The 23,354-nt window shown below is 37.9% G+C and overlaps 1 protein-coding gene across 2 annotated transcripts in view; it reads right to left on the reverse strand.

Moving 5' to 3' along the window:
• Window positions 1–1,673: 1,673 nt before the first annotated feature.
• RFX3 (regulatory factor X3) overlaps window positions 1,674–23,354 on the reverse strand; it is a 291,963-nt gene continuing 270,282 nt past the window's right edge. For both annotated transcript variants that reach the window (XM_060014684.1, XM_060014683.1), the window contains 2 exons: window positions 6,735–6,777; window positions 1,674–2,768 (listed from right to left, as the gene is read on the reverse strand). In XM_060014684.1, coding sequence (XP_059870667.1) covers window positions 2,530–2,768; window positions 6,735–6,777 — 282 coding nt within the window. In that variant the 3' untranslated portion in view covers window positions 1,674–2,529. The remainder of the gene's footprint in view (window positions 2,769–6,734; window positions 6,778–23,354) is intronic.

Here is a 23,354-nt window from a genome sequence, read left to right on the forward strand (position 1 = left end):
AAATACATTTGGTCCAACACAGATATAATAAAGTTCTGGGGGTTGTGAATGGGGAAGTGAAAAAATTCAGAAAGGAGCATCAAAATGAAGCATTTTTTTTCCTTTTTAGATTTTAATTTTACCTGTAAACCTTTCCTAATGCACGATGAAGTAGATACACAGTCTTTGCAGCTTTAAGGTGTTTGTTTGCGTTTGTGTGTGTGATAGTGCAAATTCATTGCCTTTAGGGGAGGAAAAAGGGGAATGATCATTTAAATGACATTTACATGAAGGTGATGCTAGAATGCTAGTGAAGACTTTCAAACATGTGAGTGAGTTGTATGATACAAAATTTGAATCGATTTTAAAAATTATATCTGAATGATTTAAAGTTTACTTAAGAAGCTTTGTTGATCTTAGTTATTTGAGTAGTCTAAGGCAATCAAGTAACAACAGTTGAAATGTACTGCATGTTACCCAATAAGCCATTTGGTATTTTCAACTGTACAGACTGGCTCACCCTCTCCTTTCCACCCCCCCGCCCCCGCCCTCCCCACCCTAATAAAACTGGAAAGATAAACGTCTTGAGTGTAATATAGGCCTCATTAATAATCTGTAAATCATTTTGTGCTTTCCCTTTTTTGGCTCTATGTATTTGTGTATTATTTATTTTTGCTAATTAGCTTTTTTAGAACTATTTAAATAAATGGATGTGCCTGTTTTTGTTGTTGTTGGTTAATAATTTGAGAGCTTAAAAGAACCTTGCTTTTCACGTAAATTAAAGTAGGGATGGGTGTTATCCTCTCTGGGATCTCACCTTCTGACTTGGTAGCTGACTCCTGCCCACGGACACTCGCGCGTGCATGTGGGCACACAGACACTGAGACACACAGAGAAACATTTAGACTGAAAAGATGCACTTCAATAAGTACCTGCTTATTGTGTTAATTTTCTTAAGTTATAACTAGATAAGAATGGTCTAAAATATATATGATTTTCTGTAACAAAGTTGGTAATTAAAACTAGCCTGCTATTTCACAATAGCAATCTGATCCTTAATCCTTAAGCAATGTGATTTGTAATCAAGTAATATTCAGCTCTAGGAACAAAAATAAATTCACGGTCACTCAAAGAGGGGAAGTGATTTTTGTCTTTTCATTTTGCTTTGTTTGCCCTAAATTTCCTTTGAAGAACATGTTACCTGTCCTTACTTCGGGAATCTGAAAATGACAGGCACACCTTGTCAAATGGATTGAAGAGGAATTCACATGAACAAAATAAGCCTTACTAAACCTTAGCTTCAGTTCTGTTTTAAGGCACCATGTAATAGCCGAGGTACGATGATCCCTGATGTACATTCTTCAACGGCACTGGTCCATCCAGCCACCTATCCAAATCCTACAGAATTGGGGATAAGCAACAGTGCGGTGTGCCAGTTACACTGCCTTCAGGTTCTGTTTAAAATTTAAATCCACATACTTTAGAAACCAGGAAATATTTTTGAAGGAAATAACGATATGCAGGTTGCTACATTCCTTGCATTCCATAAATTTTCTTTTATAATAGCAGCATATTGAACTACTATTAGGAAAAAGACCTGGAATAAAAGAAAGTCATTCAAATGGAATGGTTTCCTGTATGTCCAGCTCAGCATAAGTAGCATGTACACTTAAAAAAAAAAAAAGTCAAGTCATTTTTTTCAGCTTCAGTATCTAACTATAACAGCCCCACTCAACAGCAGAATGCATCTGTGCAGTGGTCCCAAATACAGAATCAGTAGTCTTTAAACAGAGGAATTGGTATGCAAATAACAGTTAAAATTCAATGTTTAACGGAAGCTTGCATTAACATGGTTTAATAATTATGTACACAAATTATGTACATATTAGCATAATCTCTTGCAATTCTGTCATTTACTCTGAACTGATAAATGCACAGCTCAACTTTTCTTCAGAGAAAAATAGATGACCTTCCCAACCCTCTAGCACTATAATAAAAATGCTCTGTATTCTCTCTCCATACTCCAAAATGTTATGAAAATAGTGTCTTGTGGTTCTGTCCAATGAAAAGCACCTTTCAAAAGCAAATTTGATGCATCTGCTGCCCAGTGGGCATGCCTCCAGTGTAAATCAAAGAAAATCATTTCTTTTGATATTTCACAGAAGTGCATCTAATTAAAAACTTACACATGAAATCATACACCAAGACTAACAATCAACAATAAAATATTTTAAGCTACAAAAAATGTAAATTATTTTTTAATTATAAGAAAACAAAAACATTGACATTAAGTGTTGTAAAAATCCTTCTTGACACCCAAAACTAAGGGGAAAAAAACTCATCATTAAGAAGCAAATAATTTGTTTACATTAAAAAAAAAAAAAAAAGACCTGGCAAAATACATACACCCATTCCATTTCACAACTCCAAAAAGGTAATGTTCAGCACAGAGAATTTGACAACCGTTGACCTTCAGGCTTATTAAAATTTCAACTTAAGCCCAATATCAACAGGGTTAATGTTAGCTGGAAAAATACGTTTTAATATTCTTTAGACTGCAGTGTAGGTATTTCCTGTAGCGCTGCACTGTCTGATAGTCTGAGTACTCGTGACGATGTGCTCGCTGTGAATTGGATTCAGGAGGCTTGGCTGCACGCCACTCTCGAGGACAGGCTGCATACAGCCTACCGGAAATGCCTGGTTCAGCTCGGTTTTCTCTCTTTTGGCTTGAGGTTCTGAAGAGTCATCTAATTCCTCATCCATTTCACTCTCCACTTCACTGCCTTCATCTGCACAAACAAATAATACCAAGACTATTACCAGAAGACAAACTGGGAAAGAGCAACCAACAAATGCTTTAGGAACACTTTAATATAGTACATTGAGAAAGCAACTCCTTAGCGCTTCTTGGGGGACAAAGCTTGTGGGTTGTCCTTTCAACAGATTTTACCTGTGTCAGTGCTCTATTCTTTTAAACACAGCAAAGGTAATTTATTCTTGGGTTTGTGATTGATATCTTTAATAGGTCTTTTAAGAAGACCTTTGGAGTTCCCTAAAGTTTTTACATTAACTAGTGGCATAATTTGTGTCATTATAAAGTAGTCACTTGTGTACACTACGCTGGCTTTGGGGAATGTATTGCGCTGAAAAATGCTAACTATGAAAAAAACAAAAGGAAGAAAGAAAGAAAAAAATTTGTTTTTCCTCTGAAATTCTACATCTGATATAAATTTTATCTGTGCTGATGTTAATGTAGGTGAGACCTATGTTGAATCACGAAATAACTATAGCATGCATAAGCAGGGGCTGCTTACAGACCTTCTGTGCACATGAATGTTGTAGATCACAATATTAATTAGACCCTTAACTTTTATTACAAAATGAAGACTGAGGCAGTAGTATCAGATTAAAAATGCACAGTGAATTTCCATTCCTAGCAACACTGATACTCTCTGTTAACAGCTAGTATTCATTTCTGGAAATCAGGTGTATAAATAGTCACTGTTACTTCCAAATTTTAACACATTTTATATTAACTAAAACATCATTATAATGGAATACTATTTAATTTTTTCCAGCATGCACTGTTAAAATTCAAAAGCACAGCATAGAGAGAAAATGCTCTCACACAGCTTTACTACTGTGTAAGATTCTCCTCAGAGGAGTGGAGAGAATACCTCTTCATAAGCGCTAATTTTTAAACAGCTAGGGATATATTTCTGCCTCAAAAATCTTTTCACTGGGAATTCCCTGGTGGTCCAGTGGTTAGGACTCTGTGCTTTCACTTCTGGGCCTGGTTTCGATCCCTGGTCAGGGAACTAAGATCCCACAAGCCACGTGGCACAGGCAAAAAAAAAAAAGAAGTCTTTTTACTTCATCCTCGACATGTTTTATTGTTTACCGAAAAAGCCTCCACACATAATTACACCAAAACCTCATCTATAAATAAAAGATATCTACACTTATTCTTATATTTCTGACTTATTATGGTGACTTTTGTATTAACAGAATCAGATCTCCATTATATTCTATGGCATGTCACATGCAAAGAGTGTGTAACAAGTTACTGCAATGTCAGCTGGACTCTGTCTAAGAGGTGTTGAGTCTAGTTTTACCATTTGGGGCACACCTGCAGCAGTTCTGCTAATACAGTTCTCGGCGTAAATGGGCTCCCTGACGTTGCTTCTCTTATTATCAATTGGTGCAAAGATGGTTCCAGAGAAAAGTGGTGAGGAATAATAGGGCCTCCATATAAGGTGCAGGTTGTACAGTTGTGCAGTTGCCGGGAGCAACGTCTTCTGGGAAGGTTGTGTGATTAAAAAGATTGAGATTAGATACACTGACTAGAAATGGTGTCTGTGATGCATTGAATGATAAACAGAAGAAGTTCTCTGGGACGAGGTAAGCTGTTTTGGCCACCTGCTTTATCCGGTTACCGTTCGCCTCTGGTAAAGGACTTGAGGATAGCATTACAGTTTGTCCGAACAAGCACATTCGAAGGGCTGGTGAGCTGCCGGAAAGGGCTACGTTTGGTAGACATTTGCTTCATTAAGAGGATATAATCAAAATATGCTTGTATGACACTTTTGCATTTTTTTTTGCATTTGTTTTCATATGAACAAACAAAAGGTCTGGAAGGATCCTCACACTAAATTCTTAATGGTGGTAGTCTCTCTGGCTTTTGACTATGAAGTTTTTACTTTCTGTAATTTCTAATTCTCTGCATTATTTGAAATCTTTATACATAACTAATGTTACTTTTATTATCCAGAAAAAAATCAAACTCTCATTTTGTGGAAAAAGCCCCCCAAAATTTCTTAAAGATTTCACATTCAAACCTTAGGTTCTGAATATGCTAGTTTGGTTAATTCTCAAGAAGCATCCAGTCTAGAGGTGAATGGGACCAGCAGAGCCACCCGAGGAAGGTGAGGGCAAGTCACACTGCTCCTTGGCTCCCTCTCTACCAACTTTTCTGTGACTGAGAAATAGTGTCAAAGTAATAAAAGAGGCAGCAGTAAAAGAAAAAAAAAATCATTTCAAGCAGGCAGGCAAGTGGAGAGAGAATGGGATGTCCTTTCATCTACCCTGCTGTGGACGGAAAAGGCAATGGGGAGATGGACAGAACAAACTCCAGTGCTCCAGGCCACGCTGCTTCAGGTCCACTTGTGAGTGACAGGGTTCCTCTGGATAGGCTACAAAGCAATCACAAAAGCAAGCCCTTTCTCTAGTTCCCACAGACATTTTATGCTCCTATAGAGACTCAAAAGACATTTCCTGGGAACCTACTTGAAGTTATGGGAATTTGGTACACAAAAACTAAAACTAGGTGCTGCTGTAGTTTACCAAAGACTTTGGTTCAACGCTTGACAAGGAAGACTGGCTGCCATTCAGTGTTTGGCCCAGGAGCAACATTCCTACTACACCTCCGGACACCCTGGGATGAAATCCCCAAATTTGAATTATGAGGCTTTGGTGTCAGTGCATCATCGGGGTTGCCTTATATGTTGGGCCTGCATTTCAACAGCCACTTTTCCTGCTCTGAATTTACAAACTGGCTTCATCATTGATTTGCCTCTCTGATGTTTCTTTGGTTAATCCTATAGAGTATATATTTGCAACAATGATGTTTTGGGGCTATCATTCTCTACTTTTCCTGTTTTGCTATTATGCATGTTGCTAAAACAGGAATTAACGCGTACACAGTTGATAAATAGTGATAGGAGTTTAAAGTGGGAGTGATGTTGATTCACACAGGACTTTCCCCGGCATGTGAATGTCTTCCATCACCAAGGAGGCACGGAAGCTGAACACGGAGTACCCTAGTACAGGACGCTGCAGAGAACAGTGTGGCACCTCGTGTGTGGATTCCCCACGTGCTTCCTCATGCCTCAGTTTCCCCACTGGCTCTGGCTCTGTCCTGGAAGGGATAATGGTGTAGTTCTCCCCAGTCTATGGACACTTTCTCCCTGACTCCAAAACTCAATTCCTTAAAACCTCAAGAAATCTTCACTTTTTTTGTTTTTGTTTTTTGAAGAAAGGTATATATTTTCTGCAGTGCTTATTTATTAGAAATTTTACATTAAAAAAAGAAAAACAACAACTGAGCTGGTATTTTTTTCAGAATTGTTTCTCTTTGTGTGCACTCTATTCCAACCTCATTTTCCTTGGAGCCCTGTACCTTTTACTCTGTGGTTTTATAGGTCGTGAGTTTCTTCAGAATTATATATTGTGTTGTCACATTAGAGTGGCACTGCTGATATGAAAATTTAAAAGTATACATGTTATCCTTTTCATCTACCCCAATACTGATCTTGCTTTTATAGTAAACTTCATTGTTATCTCTGAGTTCTTTTTCCACTGAAAAGTGTGAATTGGTGACTTGAGTACGCTGAGGAATCTTTTTCTTGCCGGGTGGGCCTTAAATAAAAATATTTGACCCAATTTTATCACTTTTTTCAGAACTCTGGCGAAAGCCAGAAATAATTTCTGGTTACTTGTACTTAATTGCAGGCAAAAAAAATCAAGAAGAGTTTAAACTGTATTTAAATTCAATTCTTGCACTTAATATATGTAACATAAAGAAAGCATAGAAATGGAGAAATAAAAAAGATTCCAAAAGACTTAACTATCATATTCATCAAGGATTGTATGCCATTTCCACAAAATAAAAGTGCTATACACATACACATTTTCCTCTATGAGAATTTCTTACTCAAAAAAAGTCCCTAAAAATGTACATTATTTTCAATTCTTACCTTTATCCAGATTTCCAGGAGACACAGCATTTAAATCACCAAACTGCAAAACAATAGTCATTTGTGCAACAGTTACTACCAAGCAGAATAAAATAATATTCTCAGAGACTGCAGTAAAAATACCACACTACGACTTTTTAAAACTGTAAACTAGTGACCATTTTGATCTCTAACTACACAGGTCACCTAATTTTCCAATCAAACCTGTCAAAATTGAACAGTTTAAACTGTGTCACAATTTAGCTGTCTTAGCCTTTTTGCAAAAGGATAACAATTTTCTGTCTTCCATGCTCCATTTTACTTTTTATTATTTGAACTCAGCAGTGAAGCAATAGGGGCCTGGCTGACCTGGATGAAGATGGATGTGGTAGAATAAATTTGGAAAAGCTCTGACGAAGCAGGATGCATCAGCTCCACCCCCATTAACTGTACGTGAGTCCACCCGGAGTCTACACTATAGAAACATGGTCCAGCCACTTGGTTGAACTCTGTTTTTTTGAGTTTTTATTTGTAGAAATGAAAAACATAATAGGAGCCCCAACACTGAGAGTATTTATGTTTACAAAATCTTTGAGACTTCTCTTCTTGTAATTGATCTTCTTATTTACTAAGATAACAGGGTCCCAAATTAAAAAAGAAATGCATCTGATTGTTATTAGTGCAACAAAAAAGGTATTAAAACAATATGGAACAATTAATAACCTTCAGCTTAGACTTTACTTGCTACCTTAGTTCAAAAGCTTGATATTTTTACAGTGAAAAAATATATTTTAAGAGTCTCAGGGTGAACATAAATAAAAAATTGAAGAGCAGAGGTAACGAAGCTAATTGGAAAAAGGTGAAGTGAAACCTCATAGCACCTGCTTTTTAAATGGTAAACATTACTTTTTTTTTTAAAGCTGAAGATTCAGAATAAGTCATTATTAGAAATTCGGGTTTCTCAAAAAGCTTAGAAAGGGTGAGAGAGAAATTCTACTTACATTCGGAAGTTTGCTTATAAAGAGTTCCATGATAGGAGTATTTTTTTCATCTACAACATATGTCTATAAAGTAATAAAACTGATCTTATTTTGCAAACATACACACACATAATTTCTTTTTTTATCTAAACATGAGTTGTTCTTCATAGTAGCTACCTTGGGAGCTTATACATTTATTCCAAGGTTCAAGATTCTGGAATTCCTCTTTGACAACCAATTTCAAGAGTTAGTTTATGTATCATTCAAGAAAGCCCATCTTGTTGTTTTACATCAAACTGTGACTCCAAACACGCCACATTTTATTCATTGTACTTGGTCCTGAGATGATTTCTGATTACTTACCAAATTTAAATGCATCTCTGCCACAATTCAGGATATTTAAAATAATGTGTCATTTTACTCTTTATTATTTCTTAGCAGTTCAGAGGCAGTTTAAAAAGAGGCATTCCACATCACTTTAAGCCATGGCAGTATTACTGAACCAATGTGTAGCCTCCCGAGGTGACTGCCTTGAAGGGGACAAGGGCCTCCTGGTTGCACAACTCTTAGTATATTTGTTTGAAGGACTGCCCCATTGCGTTATAGTTACGTCCCATGGGCAGCAAACATAAAATCATAAATACTGAACTGTTGTTTTGAAGTTGTTCCTGTTCACATGGCTCAGAACCTTATGTTAGTCTAAATAAAAACCACAGTTTAAATTGTACAGGATTTCTTGAATTAAAGAATATAATAAAAGCACCAAAAAACACAACAGGATTCTTTACCTATTTTTGGTATTATTTAAATTTTTAGAACTATAAACAGAGAATGCCCAAAGCTGAAGGGTCATTTATATGTTATTTCTAGTTGACACATAGAGTAAGATTTTTATTTCTTTTAAATGAGTACTTAACAACACTTAAGACCCAATACTGGAAATGAGTTGGCAGTGATGAGCCTAAACATACCTTCCATATCTATAAAAAGTGAATACACCATTTGTTTTTGATAAATCTTGAAAAGTTGTTTGAGACTAAATTATTACTGCCATCAGTGATCAATAATATCATGCAAAGGGGCTAAAACCAAACTTTGAACACATATGGAAATTTTTCTTCGAAAGAAACACTGCTTTTAGTTGCTACTTAACTGAAAATATGACAACGTAATAGAAAGATTTTCCTTTGAAAATTTCTGCTTAATCTGAATGAATAAATCTGATTACTCAGGATGATGAAAATAAAAACCAAAAACAATCGAAATCTCTGTAATCATTATTAGCATTAGTAAGTAAACATTTGCATACTCAATGCTGAGGGCTTGTGACCATGCACTGTGAGGGACACTGTGGAAAAAAAGAAAAAAAAAATCCTCAAGATACTGCCAATGCCTGTAGTTGTCTCTGGGATTAATGACAAAGTTCCATATGTACAACATACAGTAGATTTAAAATAAAAATATTGTGAATAAGAGGTTTTGATATACCTGTATAGTGGAAGGTGAAGGTTTTAATATGCATTTTATGTGTGAGGAAAGAATATACATTTGAGGACTTCCCTGGTGGCGCAGTGGTTAAGAACCCACCTGCCAATACAGGGGACATGGGTTCAAGCCCTGGTCCGGGAAGATCCCACATGTCGCGGAGCAACTAAGCCCGTGAGCCACAACTACTGAGCCTGCACTCTGAAGTCCGTGAGCCACAACTCCTGAAGCCCACGCACCTGGAGCCCGTGCTCCGTAACAAGAGAAGCCACCGCAATGAGAAGCCCTCGTACCGCAACAAAGAGTAGCCCCCGCTCGCCGCAACTAGAGAAAGCCCACGCGCAGCAACGAAGACCCAACGCAGCCAAGAAAAAAAAAAAGAATATACATGTGATTAAGGAAAAAAAACACCCTAATCCTACAGATAGAGTAGGTAAGATCAGGACAATCAGTTCGTTCATTCAGCATTCAAAAAATATTTATTGAGAGCTTATTATGTGCTAGGCACTCTGCCAGCCAAGTTCCAGTCAGATTAATTTGGAAATATTCCCTCTTTCTGAAGGTGAGTATCAGAAGTTGTTTATATTAAAAAGGACAGGTAGTTTAGCCAAAAACCAAGGCAGCCTAGGAAACCTTCAGGAAGGTTTTAAAACCACAGGGTTATTAGAAAGGGAGTTTGGAGGGAGCAGCAAGTCAAAGTAGCAGGAAGGGAGGAAGGAAGGGAAGGGAGGCAGGGAAGACTGAGAGCGGGCATAAGGACGGCGGCATCACAGACAGGAGAGAGACGACAGGGACGTAAATGAGGCCAGCACACACTAGCAACAGAAGAGGAGAAGGAGAGACATGATTTGGATTAAAAAAATGGAGGTTGGGGCTTCCCTGGTGGCTCAATGGTTGAGGGTCCGCCTGCCGTTGCAGGGGACGAGGGTTCGTGCCCTGGTCCGGGAAGATCCCACATGCCGCGGAGCGGCTGGGCCTGTGAGCCATGGCCGCTGAGCCTGCGCGTCCGGAGCCTGTGCTCCGTAACAGGAAAGGCCACAGCAGTGAGAGGACCGCGTAGCGCAAAAAAAAAATAAATAAATAAAAAAAAAAATAGAGGTTGGCAAGGAAGTCCAGAGATTACTGAAAAGTTATAGCTTCAGAAACTGAAAAACTCTTACTGCTTTCTAATTTCCCCTGCTGCACAGGGGACTGGAGGGGACTACTATTCACTGAGGTGACGTCTTACAGCTTATAAAGTACTTTCATGGTTCAGCATATAGTTGGCTTCCTCTCAAATATGATGACCTCAAGTATCACTTTCTCAATATCACTTCTTCAGAGAGGCTTTTCCTCACAGCCCTACTTAAGCATCTCCTTCCCTGTCACTGTTCATCAGCACCTCACAAAAAACTTATGAATCTGGCTAGGTAAGGAGCTTAGATTTAATCTTGCAGCTATTGAAAACATGTTAATTTGTCTAACATTGTAAGGAAATATGGTGGTGTTAGATTTGAGACCAGATATTCTGACCATCAGTTTAGGAAGGGAGGGAGTAAGGGAGTGGGAGGGAGAGGGAGAGAGAGAGAGAAAGTATGTATGTTTCCTACATGGAAGAAAGAATATAAATTAAGGGATTTAAAGTGTGCTCTGGGGTAGAAAGCATATGGCCTTTGATGTACATAGGAGTTAAAGTTCTGTCAGCCAGATAGATAAATAGGGAACGTTCTGAAGTAGAAACAGAATGGAACATAGAGAAAGCATAGCTGTTGTTTTTAGGAAGAAAGACCTCCTTGCCTAGAAACCATTTCTCCAGGCCCTGACAACCGGTCATAATAATGAGCATGCTCCTGGACAGCAGCAGACTAAAAAATGTGTGGTCAAGGCAGGCAGTGGGAGTCTGTTAGACCATAAATTCATGACGAGTAGTAATGGCCAGGAAGTATAAATGGGAGACTGGTCAGCACAGCCTATGTGACTACTGGCAGCATCCTTGAGAGCAACCCTGAGTATGACCCTGACTTGTGGCCAAGCAGCTGAGAAGCAGTTCATCATAGGACTGTGAGGCCTAAGCACAGGCACCATGAGAGAAATCAGGCTCAGCATGGGAGGATGCAGCCCACAGGTATACTGCAGAGACCATTGCAGGTTAGATACAGCAGCAGTGAACCTTCCACAATAAGGGAGGCAAGACTTGTATTGTAATAGTTGGAAAGTGAAACAATGCAGAGGAAGCCAGGGGGCTCAGACAGCAAACTGGTGAGGATCCACGGGGGCCCACAAAACAGAGACTGGGGATAGAAGGAAGGAGTTCAAGGACTGGGATGAAGACCTCACCCGTGGGGATGCTTTCCCTGCTGGAAGAGTTTACCCCATCCTGGGGAGGAAGGTTAGTGAGTAATCATAACCACACCATCTGGGCAGCCAGGTAAACATCCTCCACAGAAACCACATCTTACCACAAAATCTCTCTGCTGGTATGCCCAGATTTATAGATTTACAGGCAGGCAGATACAATCTCCCCCCCCCCCACACACACACAGACACACACAATGTATAACTGATTTACATGCTGGCACCAAAATATGGAAGTGTATGGTCTAGAACAGGGGTTAGTAAGGGGTCAGACAGTAAATATTTTAGGCGTTACGGTCCTGTTGCAATTACTCAGCTCTGCTACTACAGGGCAAAAATAGCCATAGATGATAGTTATATGAGTGGGCATGAATGTGTTCTAATAAAACTTTATAAAAAATGGATGATGAGCTGGCCTTTGGCTAAAAGAACTTGTAAACCCTAGAAGATTTGGTCCAGTTCACAGACAGTGAAGGGAATGGAAGATTTTGTCTTTAAGGAAGGTGTGAAGACTTTGGCCACAGGGAGGATATAGAACCAGAGGCTTTAAGAACTAGCTTCATCAAAAAATGATGGTCACAAGGAAAGAAACATGGGTCAAGTTTTAAAGATGGAAATCAGTTGGAAGACTAATCTTCCTCTCTTTTCTATGGAGGCTTGTATGTACAGACAGAGACAGATAAAGGTTGGTGTTTGTGTCAATTAGTGGGTGAAGAGGGATGAAGTCTAGGATACGAGGAAAGATTGCATGGAAAAGAGACTGGGAAAAAGATTACATGTATTAGTGATTTAGATGGGGCAAGCCTCCCTAGTGGGGAGTTTTTTTTCCAATTTGGATGAAGATGTGAAGAGATAGTCCAATAGCATAAGTTCTCCATTGGTAAAAGCAAATAAGGAATAGTTCTAGATGAGGATGGTTTTTGGGGTGGAGTCATCCATGGAGACATGTCAGTGAGATGTATGTAGAGGAGGGGAGGAAGTAAGAAAAAAATAATATACTGGAGGAAGAGTTCATAATCCACAAGTAACAACTGACTTCATTCAGAGCAATTTAGCTTTTATACTGTAATAGTTTCCTATTGCTGCTGAAACAAATTACCACAAATGTGGTGGCTATAAATAATACAAACTTACTATTTTTTAATTCTGGAAGTCAGAATTCCAAAATGGGTCTCGCTGAGCTAAAATTAAGGTGTTGGCGGGGTTGTATTCCTCTCTGAAAATTTTTAGGGAGAATTTCTTTTTTCCTTTTCCAGCTTTTAGAGGCTGCCCACAGTCCTGGGTGTGACCCCCGTCTATCTTCAGAGCCAGCAATGTCCGGTCAAGTCTTTCTTCCACTACATCACTCTGACACTGACTCTTCTGCTTCTCTCTTCCACTTTTAAAGACCCTTGTGATCACAGTGGGCCAATCCAGATAATCAAGGTTAATCTCCTTATTTTAAGGTCAATTAATTAGTAACCTTAAGTCCATCTGTAAACTAACATATCCACATGTTCCCAGGGTTAGGATGTAGACACCTTTGGGGGTCATTATACCTCCTACTACACACATCTAAGCTACCTCAAAAAAAACTGTCATATTTGCCTGAATAAAATCATTTGACAGTAAATTTTTTTCTACTATTGGAGGAAATACATCCTCCAGATCAAGGCGCTTGTAACACAGTAATTTTCCCCTCAATTTTGTCTGTTTTGTGCTCTTCATTAGGGGTGAGGTGGGATGGTATTGTATATAGGCACAAATTCATTTTTTATAATATATTTCTCACTAAGGGCATTTGTTCTTTATTTTCATTTACAGACTTTGAATTTTATGTATAAAACTTCCTATCTCTGAAAGTTTTTCATAGCATGCATTTCAAGGTTTAGACTTATTGGAAGCACACATACATCCAAGAAGTTTACCAAGATCACAGAGCTGAAAGTTGTTAGTGATGACACATAAGGAAGTCATTCCTGACAAAGAAGTGGAAGTCAAAACTGAGGGAATCAAAAGCTACTGAGTAGCGGGGCCAGAACAGCCCTAAGCTCCACATCCAAACGGAGGCCTAAGGAGAAACTCTGATGATAAAGTTACACACTAAGGACCAGTTACATACATACTGGTCCTTTGGACAGTTTCATGAGAGCAACCTGTGCCACCAAACTGCACAACAAGCAGCTCCAACAACCTTGGAAAAGCCCTCTTGTGTTAACACTACTCCATGGTTCCATGAGGATCCATGCTGTATAGACGCTGCAGCCAGATGCCAAGGTGCTAGCGGGGGATTAGCTGACATTAGATGTCTCTTTGGGACATTTACCTTTTAACTTGCATAAATTTTACATATATATATATATAATTTTATATATAATACTTTCTTCCCGCTTCATAAGTACGTATAAGACCTTTCAATCAATCCTACTGATAAGATTTTATCCAAGTCTAGCTATGTCTAGTTAGACCCAATTATGTTTATGCTTCCTCCCTAATGTTGCCATTTTCTTTTCTAATTGACTCCTTTCCCCATTCTATTATGTTGGCGGTGTTTTATAAAGCATTGAATTAGTTTGCCTCTGATTACCACTTTGGCTACATCCCAAATAATGTGGGTGGATGCTTTGTAATTCCATGAATCATTTGACTCACCATTCAAAAACAGTCTACAGGCTATTTTCCCCTTGTAATATAGTATTATTAAAGACTTCACATGCCTTTATGTTATCTGTTTTATTAATTTCAACTTCTAAGCTTATGTTTGTATTGTCAAGAAATGATGGTCTAATTCAACACAGTATTACTTGGATTGTCAGTGTAAAATCAATATTAAAAACTCTAATTCAGAGTAGAAGGCAATCAAATATAGTCCCTCTTGACTAATACACATAACTTCAGACATTTATATACTTACGGAAAGGAAAGGGAAAGGAAATGGAACTAACAAAAATCCGGTACCTTGTATGTGCCTGTCTGCTTGCCTGCCTATCCACCCCATCTATCTACCTATACCTAATAACCTATACCTATCTTCCTTCCTACTTTAGTCCTCACAACATCCCTGTGAAGGAATGGTTCTTATGTTTATTTTGTTGATGAGAAAACTCAAGTTTTCTTGAGACATACATATATATAACTTGCCCAGGTTGCAAAGGTATTAAATGGGAAATATGAAATTTAAATTTGGGTGTTGAACAACTTGGGGTGTGGGGCCAGCCTGACCTGGGTTTGAATCCCAACTCTGCAACTATCAGTCCTGTGACCCCAGACATAATACTCTTTGATCCTCAGGTTTCCACATATATGAAATAGACAGGGTTTAATGTCTTCAAGACTCAATTTTCAAATACTAAAGTCCTAGAATTCCATTTAACCCTAAAACCGTAAGATGGTGATTTCAAAATGAAATGTCTCTAGCTGAGTGGGGCTACAAGGAGTACTGCTGCTTCAGAATGGAAGTGTTCCTTAGGCTTTGACCTAAGGTTGTTGACACTATAAACTCAGTCTAGGGCTGAAGTTGAAGTCACTTGATGTACTGACCAAGCCATTTATGACTCAAGCAAATACCATGAGAAGGGCTGTCCTAAACAAGGATGGTGTGTGTGTGTATGTTTTGTACCTTTAGCGTAATGAGGATGATCACGCAACCAGAAATAGCTGACAAGCTCAGATGAATGTCAACATGTAAACCTTGACCTAACCAACTGCTTCTTGCTCTGTTCTTCTAAGAAGTCAATAAAGGAGTAACAGCCTTTAAAGCAGTTCCTATAAAAGCAGGAAGATTGTTCCCATGCAGATTTGGAAGTTCTTGACCCAATTCTAATCTTTCAACATTCTGTACTTAGCTTGAACTTTGTAATGTTCTGAACTTTACAAACCTTAGATAGCTGCACAATCTCCTATGATTTCAGTTCTATTAACCGAAGTTAGTAGAATCGATCACAAAAGCATTAGGTAGTGGCAACTATTTTGAATGTTTTTGACGGTGGAGAGAAATGTCTTGAAATTTCAATCATAAGGGATTTCACAACATTATTATTTTCTTTAATGTCTTCCAAATGAGAACCAAATTAGTCAAAGCATTGCATTTAGCACTGGTACAGGATTTCACAACTGAGGAAAAATAATTGCTGACTTTAAAGTGATTTCAGATTTTAAAAAATTCGCAAGTCATGTTAGTGTTCCAGTTGGTAAAATCTTGTGTTCCTTGTTTTTTTTTTTTTTTTTTCTGGAAGTGGACTTTTCTATGTATTTCCAAATAGTTTTACTGAAGCCTGCTAAGATGGCTAAGATTTCTGCCCGTTTGCCTCACAGCAAGGCAAATTCTGCCCTATATTTGCTGTTGGTTCTACCCCTTCAGGCTAGCCAGCTATCCTGGCAACTTGCGCTGTTGGCTACTCTCTACCCGGGTAGCATATTTTCATCATGATTCTGACTGTTCAGGCTTTTTTGTTGCCCTCTGCGCCCTGGGAACACAGTAATTTATCTACCTTTATATTGTTTCAAAATTTCTAAGAAGTGATATAAACGACTATGTATAAAACAGATAAGCAACAAGGATATATTTAGAGCACAGGGAAATATAGCCATTATTTTGTGATAACTTTAAATGGAGTATCATCTGTAAAAATACTGAATCGCTAGGCTGGATACCTGAAACTAATATAATATTGTAAATCAATTATACTTCAAGAAGAAAAACCTCTAAGAAGCACTCATAAGTGAGCACGCAGGTAGTGAAGAAGTAGGAATACAGGCCTTAGTTGCTTTTGAGGAGAAAAGTAATTTCAAAACCATTAACATTTAATGCTACCATTAGGCCAAACTAGGAGGGGCCTCTGTCCTGAGCCCCACACCACGGAGAGCCCTGCTCTGCCTTTCCTGTGGCCATGGCCCTCCCCACAGACAAGGAGTCCACTGGGCCACGTGGATATGCCCTCCTGAACCCTGTGTTTCACTCCTACCCCCAGACCATACTTCTGTTACCTGAGATCCCATAATTCCCTGCCTAAAGCCCCAAGTCCCCTTTCAGGCCTGTGCAGGTCTCTCCCTAAGTCCACCCATCAGAAGAAAGAAGGGAGAGCCAGTGCGGAGGTGCAGCTATTTGCAAAGGGCAGACAAAACCTGAACACTGGACTGAGGTGCCCACAAGCATGAGCACAGGCTCTTCACAATACAGGATAGGGAATGATACACAAGAGAAGTGGTCTAGGGGCCACAGGGTGGGCCATGGGTCAACTATGTCTATGTCACCATTTTCTGGCATGGAACTAGGAGGAGCCTAAGAATTTTAAATTTAAACCCAGCCTTCCAAGTTATTACCAAGATCTATTTACCCAAATGCTAGGGTTGGGCCTGGCAGCATATCCTTTATGTAAATAAAACTGTGGGCTGAAAAGAAAGAACCTTGGTGCTCTTAACTAAAGACAAGCTCCCACTGAGGCCACCTTCACTGTCTATCAGGAAAGCATGATATCAATTTATTATGTCAGAGGAGTATCTATTTTGATTATACCACTTTCCTTTTTTTGGAAATTATTAACTGGAGAGACAAGGGTGGTGAAAGTGTGGAAACATGTTCTCTTTGTACCAAGCAGACCTTTACCACTAGCATGAATCAGATTTGAAGTGATGGAAGGATCATCACAACTGGCCCATATACTTGCTGGAAATCTCTCATACTTATGAAAGTATATTTTAGTATAGTGATGGTGAAAAGCAGAAAACAATTCCCGTGAATTGAGGAAATTACCCATCCCAAACAAGGACTATTTCTTTACCAGGAGGACCAGCAACCATCAACTTCACCTGTGTCTGAGCAAAAATACCAGAAAGACAATGGAAGGCCAGAGCCACTTGGGCTGGGCACAGGATGGTAGAGCATGGCAAGGAGGCCAGCAGGGGGAGCTGTCATGCTTAATCTAGGCCAGGTAACGTTTCACACCTAGTTGACTCTGAGGCTGGGCTACCAGGCTAACCTGTTGCTAAGCAAAGAGCCCAGTGGTGGACTTTGCTGAAGAGGACAGTGTGCCGAGTTTCCCTTCCTAACGTCTACAGTGATCATTTTAGTTCTTGAACAATGTCAAGAAATCCTGGATTTCTATTTTCTTCTCTTTTCCTACTTCCAAACACTTCAGGAAAACTAATCTCTAGTTGTAAGCACTTATGAAAACCCAACTTCATAACGGAGGTTCTCTGAAATACTGAAGGAGTACTCTGGGGAAAGGGAGCTCTTCTTGGTCTAGGAGCATTATTTTCCTGATATAGAAATCCAGTATGTCCATCATGAAATGAAATGAGAAGTTCTGTTAGTTGATTGTCTGTCTTTCCATCATTCTTTTGTACTTCCTTCCTTGAATGAGTATTTTTGGGGCACCTATTGTGGGATTGTGTTTAGACCAGAGCTGTGAGCAAAACTCCATTCCCTGAAGAGGATGTGAGGAGAGGTTAGAGCCCAGAGCAAGCAGGGAAGGAAACCAAGTGGAGGAAGCTAATGAGCAGGGATCCCAGAGGGATAGGGTTGCAGCCCTGGGCTGCTGAGTCAATAGGTGCTTTGCTCACATGCAAGGAGAGTAAGGAACAGAATGACAAACCAGGAAAGAGGAGAAAAAAATACAGGAGAGCATCTACAGAGATAATTCTTAGGAACTTGGAGGATGAAGGTGGAGGAGAAAGGCTTTCCAGGGAGTCACTTTTATCATTTATTTTCAAGTTGTTAGAATTGTGCTAATGCAGAGGAGCAGATTTACAGCTAAAAGCAAACTGCAAATTCTAAAACCATAACTTTGATTTAGGTCTGTGGGTGGGTACAGAGGAGCTGAAGGGTGTAATTTGTTGTTGTTGTTGTCTTCTGGCAGATTTAGCTTTCCAACTGCAATTTGCTTAGACTAATATTCCATTTAGTTTGCATATTCTGAACATCTACTAACAAAAAGTGGAAAGGGGAAGGGTGGTAGGACTATCAAGATGCATCCTGCAATGCAGAGGAAAGAAGCCTTGGAACAAAATAATGAAAGCTTTCATACCAGGCATCTGGTTGTGCATGATTGCGAGTGTGCAGGCATTTGGGGGAGTTGTAAAGTTCAGACAGAAATAAATTAGTCCCTATTCCAAAACTGTCTATAAACAATTTATATGGTGAAAAATTAAAATGTGGATTGAACCGATTTGGCTACTTGGAGTGAGACAGCCCCACTTCCTACAGTTAGCGCTACCACTAGTTCTGATATTGGGCAACTTTCAACCTCTGTTTTCCTTATGGGTGAAATGGGAACACTAACATATCCCTTGTAAGGTTGTGGTGAATATTACATAAAAATGTAAGACATTTAGCAGAGTAGTTGTCAAAAGACCAGTCTTCAATTAGAAAAATATTAATAAACAGTAAGCTTTATTATAAATAATAACTAATATAACTTTTGACAAGTATTCATTACACTTTTTAAGTTACTACTGTTCCCAGATGTTTTTTTTTTCCTGCAAATGATTTCAACTGTGATATGATTCATCCCTTTTAAAATATTCTATAACAAGTCTATTATTCAACAGGTACATTTTCAGTGTATTCCCTAGTTGCACTAGAATAATGCTCACTGAAATCTATTTTTCATTAATTTGATTTTATCTTAAGCATCCATGCATATTTACAATGGTTGTACTTCCATCAAATGGAACTTTTTCACTCAACTTTTATCCTAAAAGCTTGCCTGTGAATTATTATGGCTCTTCTCCAGTTTTTAAACTTTAAAGAGTTTTTTCCCCTTTCACTTTGAGTATATCAATTTTACTGAAGCCAAGACATTTTTCTTTTAATGGTAAACCCTTAAGAGTTCCTCAATTTTTTTCCCTAAAAATATTACTAAAATATTATATTTTTAATATTGATATTCACAGCTGAGCAATTAAAGCAGCTTTTGGTTCCTATTTTTATTTCAAAAAGTTGATTACAAAGATATAATATTAAGTAAAATTAAATTATGATAAAGGCAATTTAAATATATTTAATACATTAAATATAAAAATGTCACAGAAAATCATTTTATGAAGCAATAAAAATTTGTAGATTCAGTGAATACATTAAGACTATGTATATTTTAAAGAAATAAAGCATGTATGCCATTAACTTCTAAATATCCTTCAACTAGTCATAAAATCCAAATAAAAGGATATTTTCTGCTCAATTTTCCTTGTCAGAGCTGTACAGAAAACCTTATGATTTTTAAAAAAATTTAACAGGTGTGCAAAGAGATGCAACTTGTTTATTTTACTTTATTCCTACTCTTAAAATTTCACCACTGCCAGAAACTCTATTGGCATATTTATAATATTTAAATAAAAATTCAAAAAATTGCATAAATCTTAGCAGTAAATAGTTTCCTTTTTATCATCTAGGCAAAAAATAAAAATAATAATGAAACTTTGGAAATGTAAATGCTTTAAATAACTTACTGCTCAGTATTAATGTAGTAGCAGGCTGACGTTTAGAAGAAAACTCATGGTGGTGATGCTGTTTCATTTCGGGGTTCCATTACATGGTAGCCTTCATTTCAACAACTGAAATGTCAGTGCTACAGGGAATGTAAAAATAAAACTTGTATGTTTGTATACTGTGTTTATATGTAAAACATGATGTATTGGTCTCTCTTGCCTGCTCAAATAATGTAAATAATGTTAATTTTAAAACTCATTTATTGAATTCACATTAGTGAAAAGATGTATTAATTATCCTTAAGTTACTTTGAAAGGGAAACCTTTCCTTTTGCTTCTGGATCTATTTAGCTGCCTGACACCTCTCCCAAATACAGCACCTACAAAGGTAAAACAAATGTCCAATAAAGTTTGTGACTATTTTTCAGCTGTCCCTTTACTGATTTCTGAACTATTCTTATTCCAATCTCACCCCATCCTGCAGCAGGTAATAAGCATGGTAGATTAACAGCAACGGCTTTCGTGCCAGGCTGCTTGGTTTCAGAAACTGATTTTACAACCTAGTAGCTGTGTGACTCTGTGTGACTGTGACTGGCTCTGTGTCTCATTTCATCATCTGTAAAATAGATTAAAAATAATATTCACTCACAAGTGAATATTATTCTTTAAGTATTCCTATATCCCTTTAATTTTCCTTTACAGCACTTATCAGAATTTATAGCTATGTAGTTATATGAACATTTAACAAATATGTATCCCCTACTAAAATATAAGTTCCTTGAATGCAGCATCAAAATCCATTTTGTTCATCACTACAACCTAAACATTATAATGTTTGGTCTGGAGTAGATGCATAAGAAGTATTTGTTAGATAAATGAATAAATTAATTTTAGAGATAAGTTTGAGAATCAACAAAAGTGAACACAATTTGCCCAAGATTATACTACCATAAATGACAGAACTATAAGTAGAGTTTAGTCCTTCTGACTTAAAGTTCTCCATTATTTCCAGGCATTAAATCTTCGATAACACAAATCATACAAAGAATCACGCAATTAATATTACGTAGGTTCTAGAATGAAAGTAAAAGTACAAATCAGAGAGAAAAGGAGCATCTAACATAGTCTGGGGGAAATTGGGCCTCCTCGATATTTAAGACATGAAGGAGTTAGAATGGGCAACGAGAGTCAGGCAGAGGGTTCCAGGTAAAAGCACAGTTTACACAGTGGTCCAATGATGAGAAAAGCTTGGTGAATAAGAATAGAGAAAAGACTACTGTGATTGCAGCAGAAGGACCTGGAAGAGGGAGGGTGAGGTTGATCAGAGAGACAGGGCCAGATCTTATACCAAGGGAAGACTTTTCTTCCTTAAGTAGAAGAAGAAGAAGCCACTAAAGGGTTTTAGGTGTGGATAACACAATCAGGTTTGCATTTTCATAAGATGATACTGACTGCACTATGGGGAGTTTGGGAAAGGGCAGACTTAGTAACTGGTTGGATATGCAGGTCAAGACAGAAAGATACATAAAGATGATGCTCACATATCCAACATGATCGACAGGGAGGGTACCATTTACTGAGAAAGGACCATTAGTAGATAGATCAAGAGCTTAATTTCATTAAGGGTATAATAAATTCTCAATAAATAGTGACAATTATTACTGTTTTTGTGGTGGTTGTTACTGATGAATGAAAACCACTTGCTGCAATTGAGGGTAATGGTGATTTTTATGGATTTCAATGGATTTTGGCCTGCGGTGTTGCTCCCATTATATACACAGGCACTTCTGGACTTGAGGTTTGGAAAGGGAGGTCATTTACGGAGCTAAGAATGCAGCTGAGGCTTGACACATGAAAGCCTTTTTTACCTCCAATGTCATTTCTAGGGTAGGCTTAGGATAACACGTGAGACATGCATGCCTTCCTTTCCCTTGAATTTCCTTCTCCTTTTCCCAAGAATCAAGAAATTTTAGACATGATAATATGACCATGGCCAACAGGTCTACAAGGCATCAATGTTTTAAGGGGAGATCAAGCCTGTAAAATTAGCTTTACTTGGCCTTGGCTGAATAACGGATGAGCATAGACAGCTCAAAGGATTTTCCTATAAATTGGGTAAGGAGATAGTAAGCAAAGAAATCAAGAGGTATGCTTAGATCTTTGATCTTAGAGAAGGTATTTATACCTTACTTTCTGATCTAGACTTTATTTATATTATATCTTTGAATCATGTGGCAATCTGTCTTATTCATTTACATTGTTTACATATAGTAAAAAAGAATGTCAATTAGATCATTAGAATGATTAGTTGGCAGTATAGACTATATAAGGCCATTTTAATACTGGTGAGCCAGTACTGCTTGTATTAGCATATGAGGAGGTCACTAAGTCTTCACACTGTGTCACTGGCTCATGGCCACAGGCTTTGTTCCCTAGAGATGCAGGGGAAACAGAGATCACGCATCAGGATTAGCCACATGGTGTTAATGAGAATCGCTGTTTATCATTATCCTGGTTATCCTGTTAAAGAAGTCCTGGAGCATATGAGGTAGTTGCCAAATGTGTTAAATATACCAAAAGGCATGTCTATTTCAGAAGTTTTGAGCCCTGAGTTAAAAAATTTTATCGTATTTAATCTACTTGCCAACTGGGCATTTTGCAACCAGGCATCTATAAGAGAACTAAGGAAAGAGGCACTGAGGGGAACTCAAATCTAAGAAAAGTCCAGATTGTTTTGGTCAATGATGAGGTCCTGCCTGTAATTTAAAAGCTAAAATGAATCTTGCTTAATCTCACATACACATAATTGGCATCACTTAGGCACAATCATCATTAAGAAACATACAAACACATATAGATCAGCATACAGCAAGGGATTTTAAAGAGGGAAAGAAGAATATTTTAACCAACTTTCTGAATAAAAATCACATGTATTTTATTTATATTAGAATACTTATAAAGGTCCTTGAGGTATTTTAATATATTTTTAAATTTATACCTTTATCATCATATTTATTAAACTAGGAAAAGCATCTAATATTTATTTTTACTTTTTTAATTTAAATAAGCACACACACATAGCTTAAAAGTGAACATGTCTTCTTGACTGCTTTGGGCAGTGGTATGTAACATTGCCTAACCTGGCATAATCCAGCAAAATCTGGATTCAATCAAAACCCAGTTCAATACAACAAAGTGAGCCAGGGCTGAATTGTTTGTGCATGTGCCTCTATCCCTCATTATATTAACCAGCCCTTGTGTATATTAACTTTAGCATTTTAGCTTTACGACATGTTGAAAATACATTTTGACACTATCCAGAAATTAAGAGGAAGAGAATTTTTTTCCTACACCTTTAGTGATTAGGAGCATGGGTATGAAAATCAGACTGAATATTCAAAACAGGTCTCCACTGTCTGCTAGCTATGTAACCCTT

Source organism: Delphinus delphis, chromosome 6, assembly GCF_949987515.2.
Source record: "Delphinus delphis chromosome 6, mDelDel1.2, whole genome shotgun sequence".
NCBI classification, from domain to species: Eukaryota; Metazoa; Chordata; class Mammalia; order Artiodactyla; family Delphinidae; genus Delphinus; species Delphinus delphis.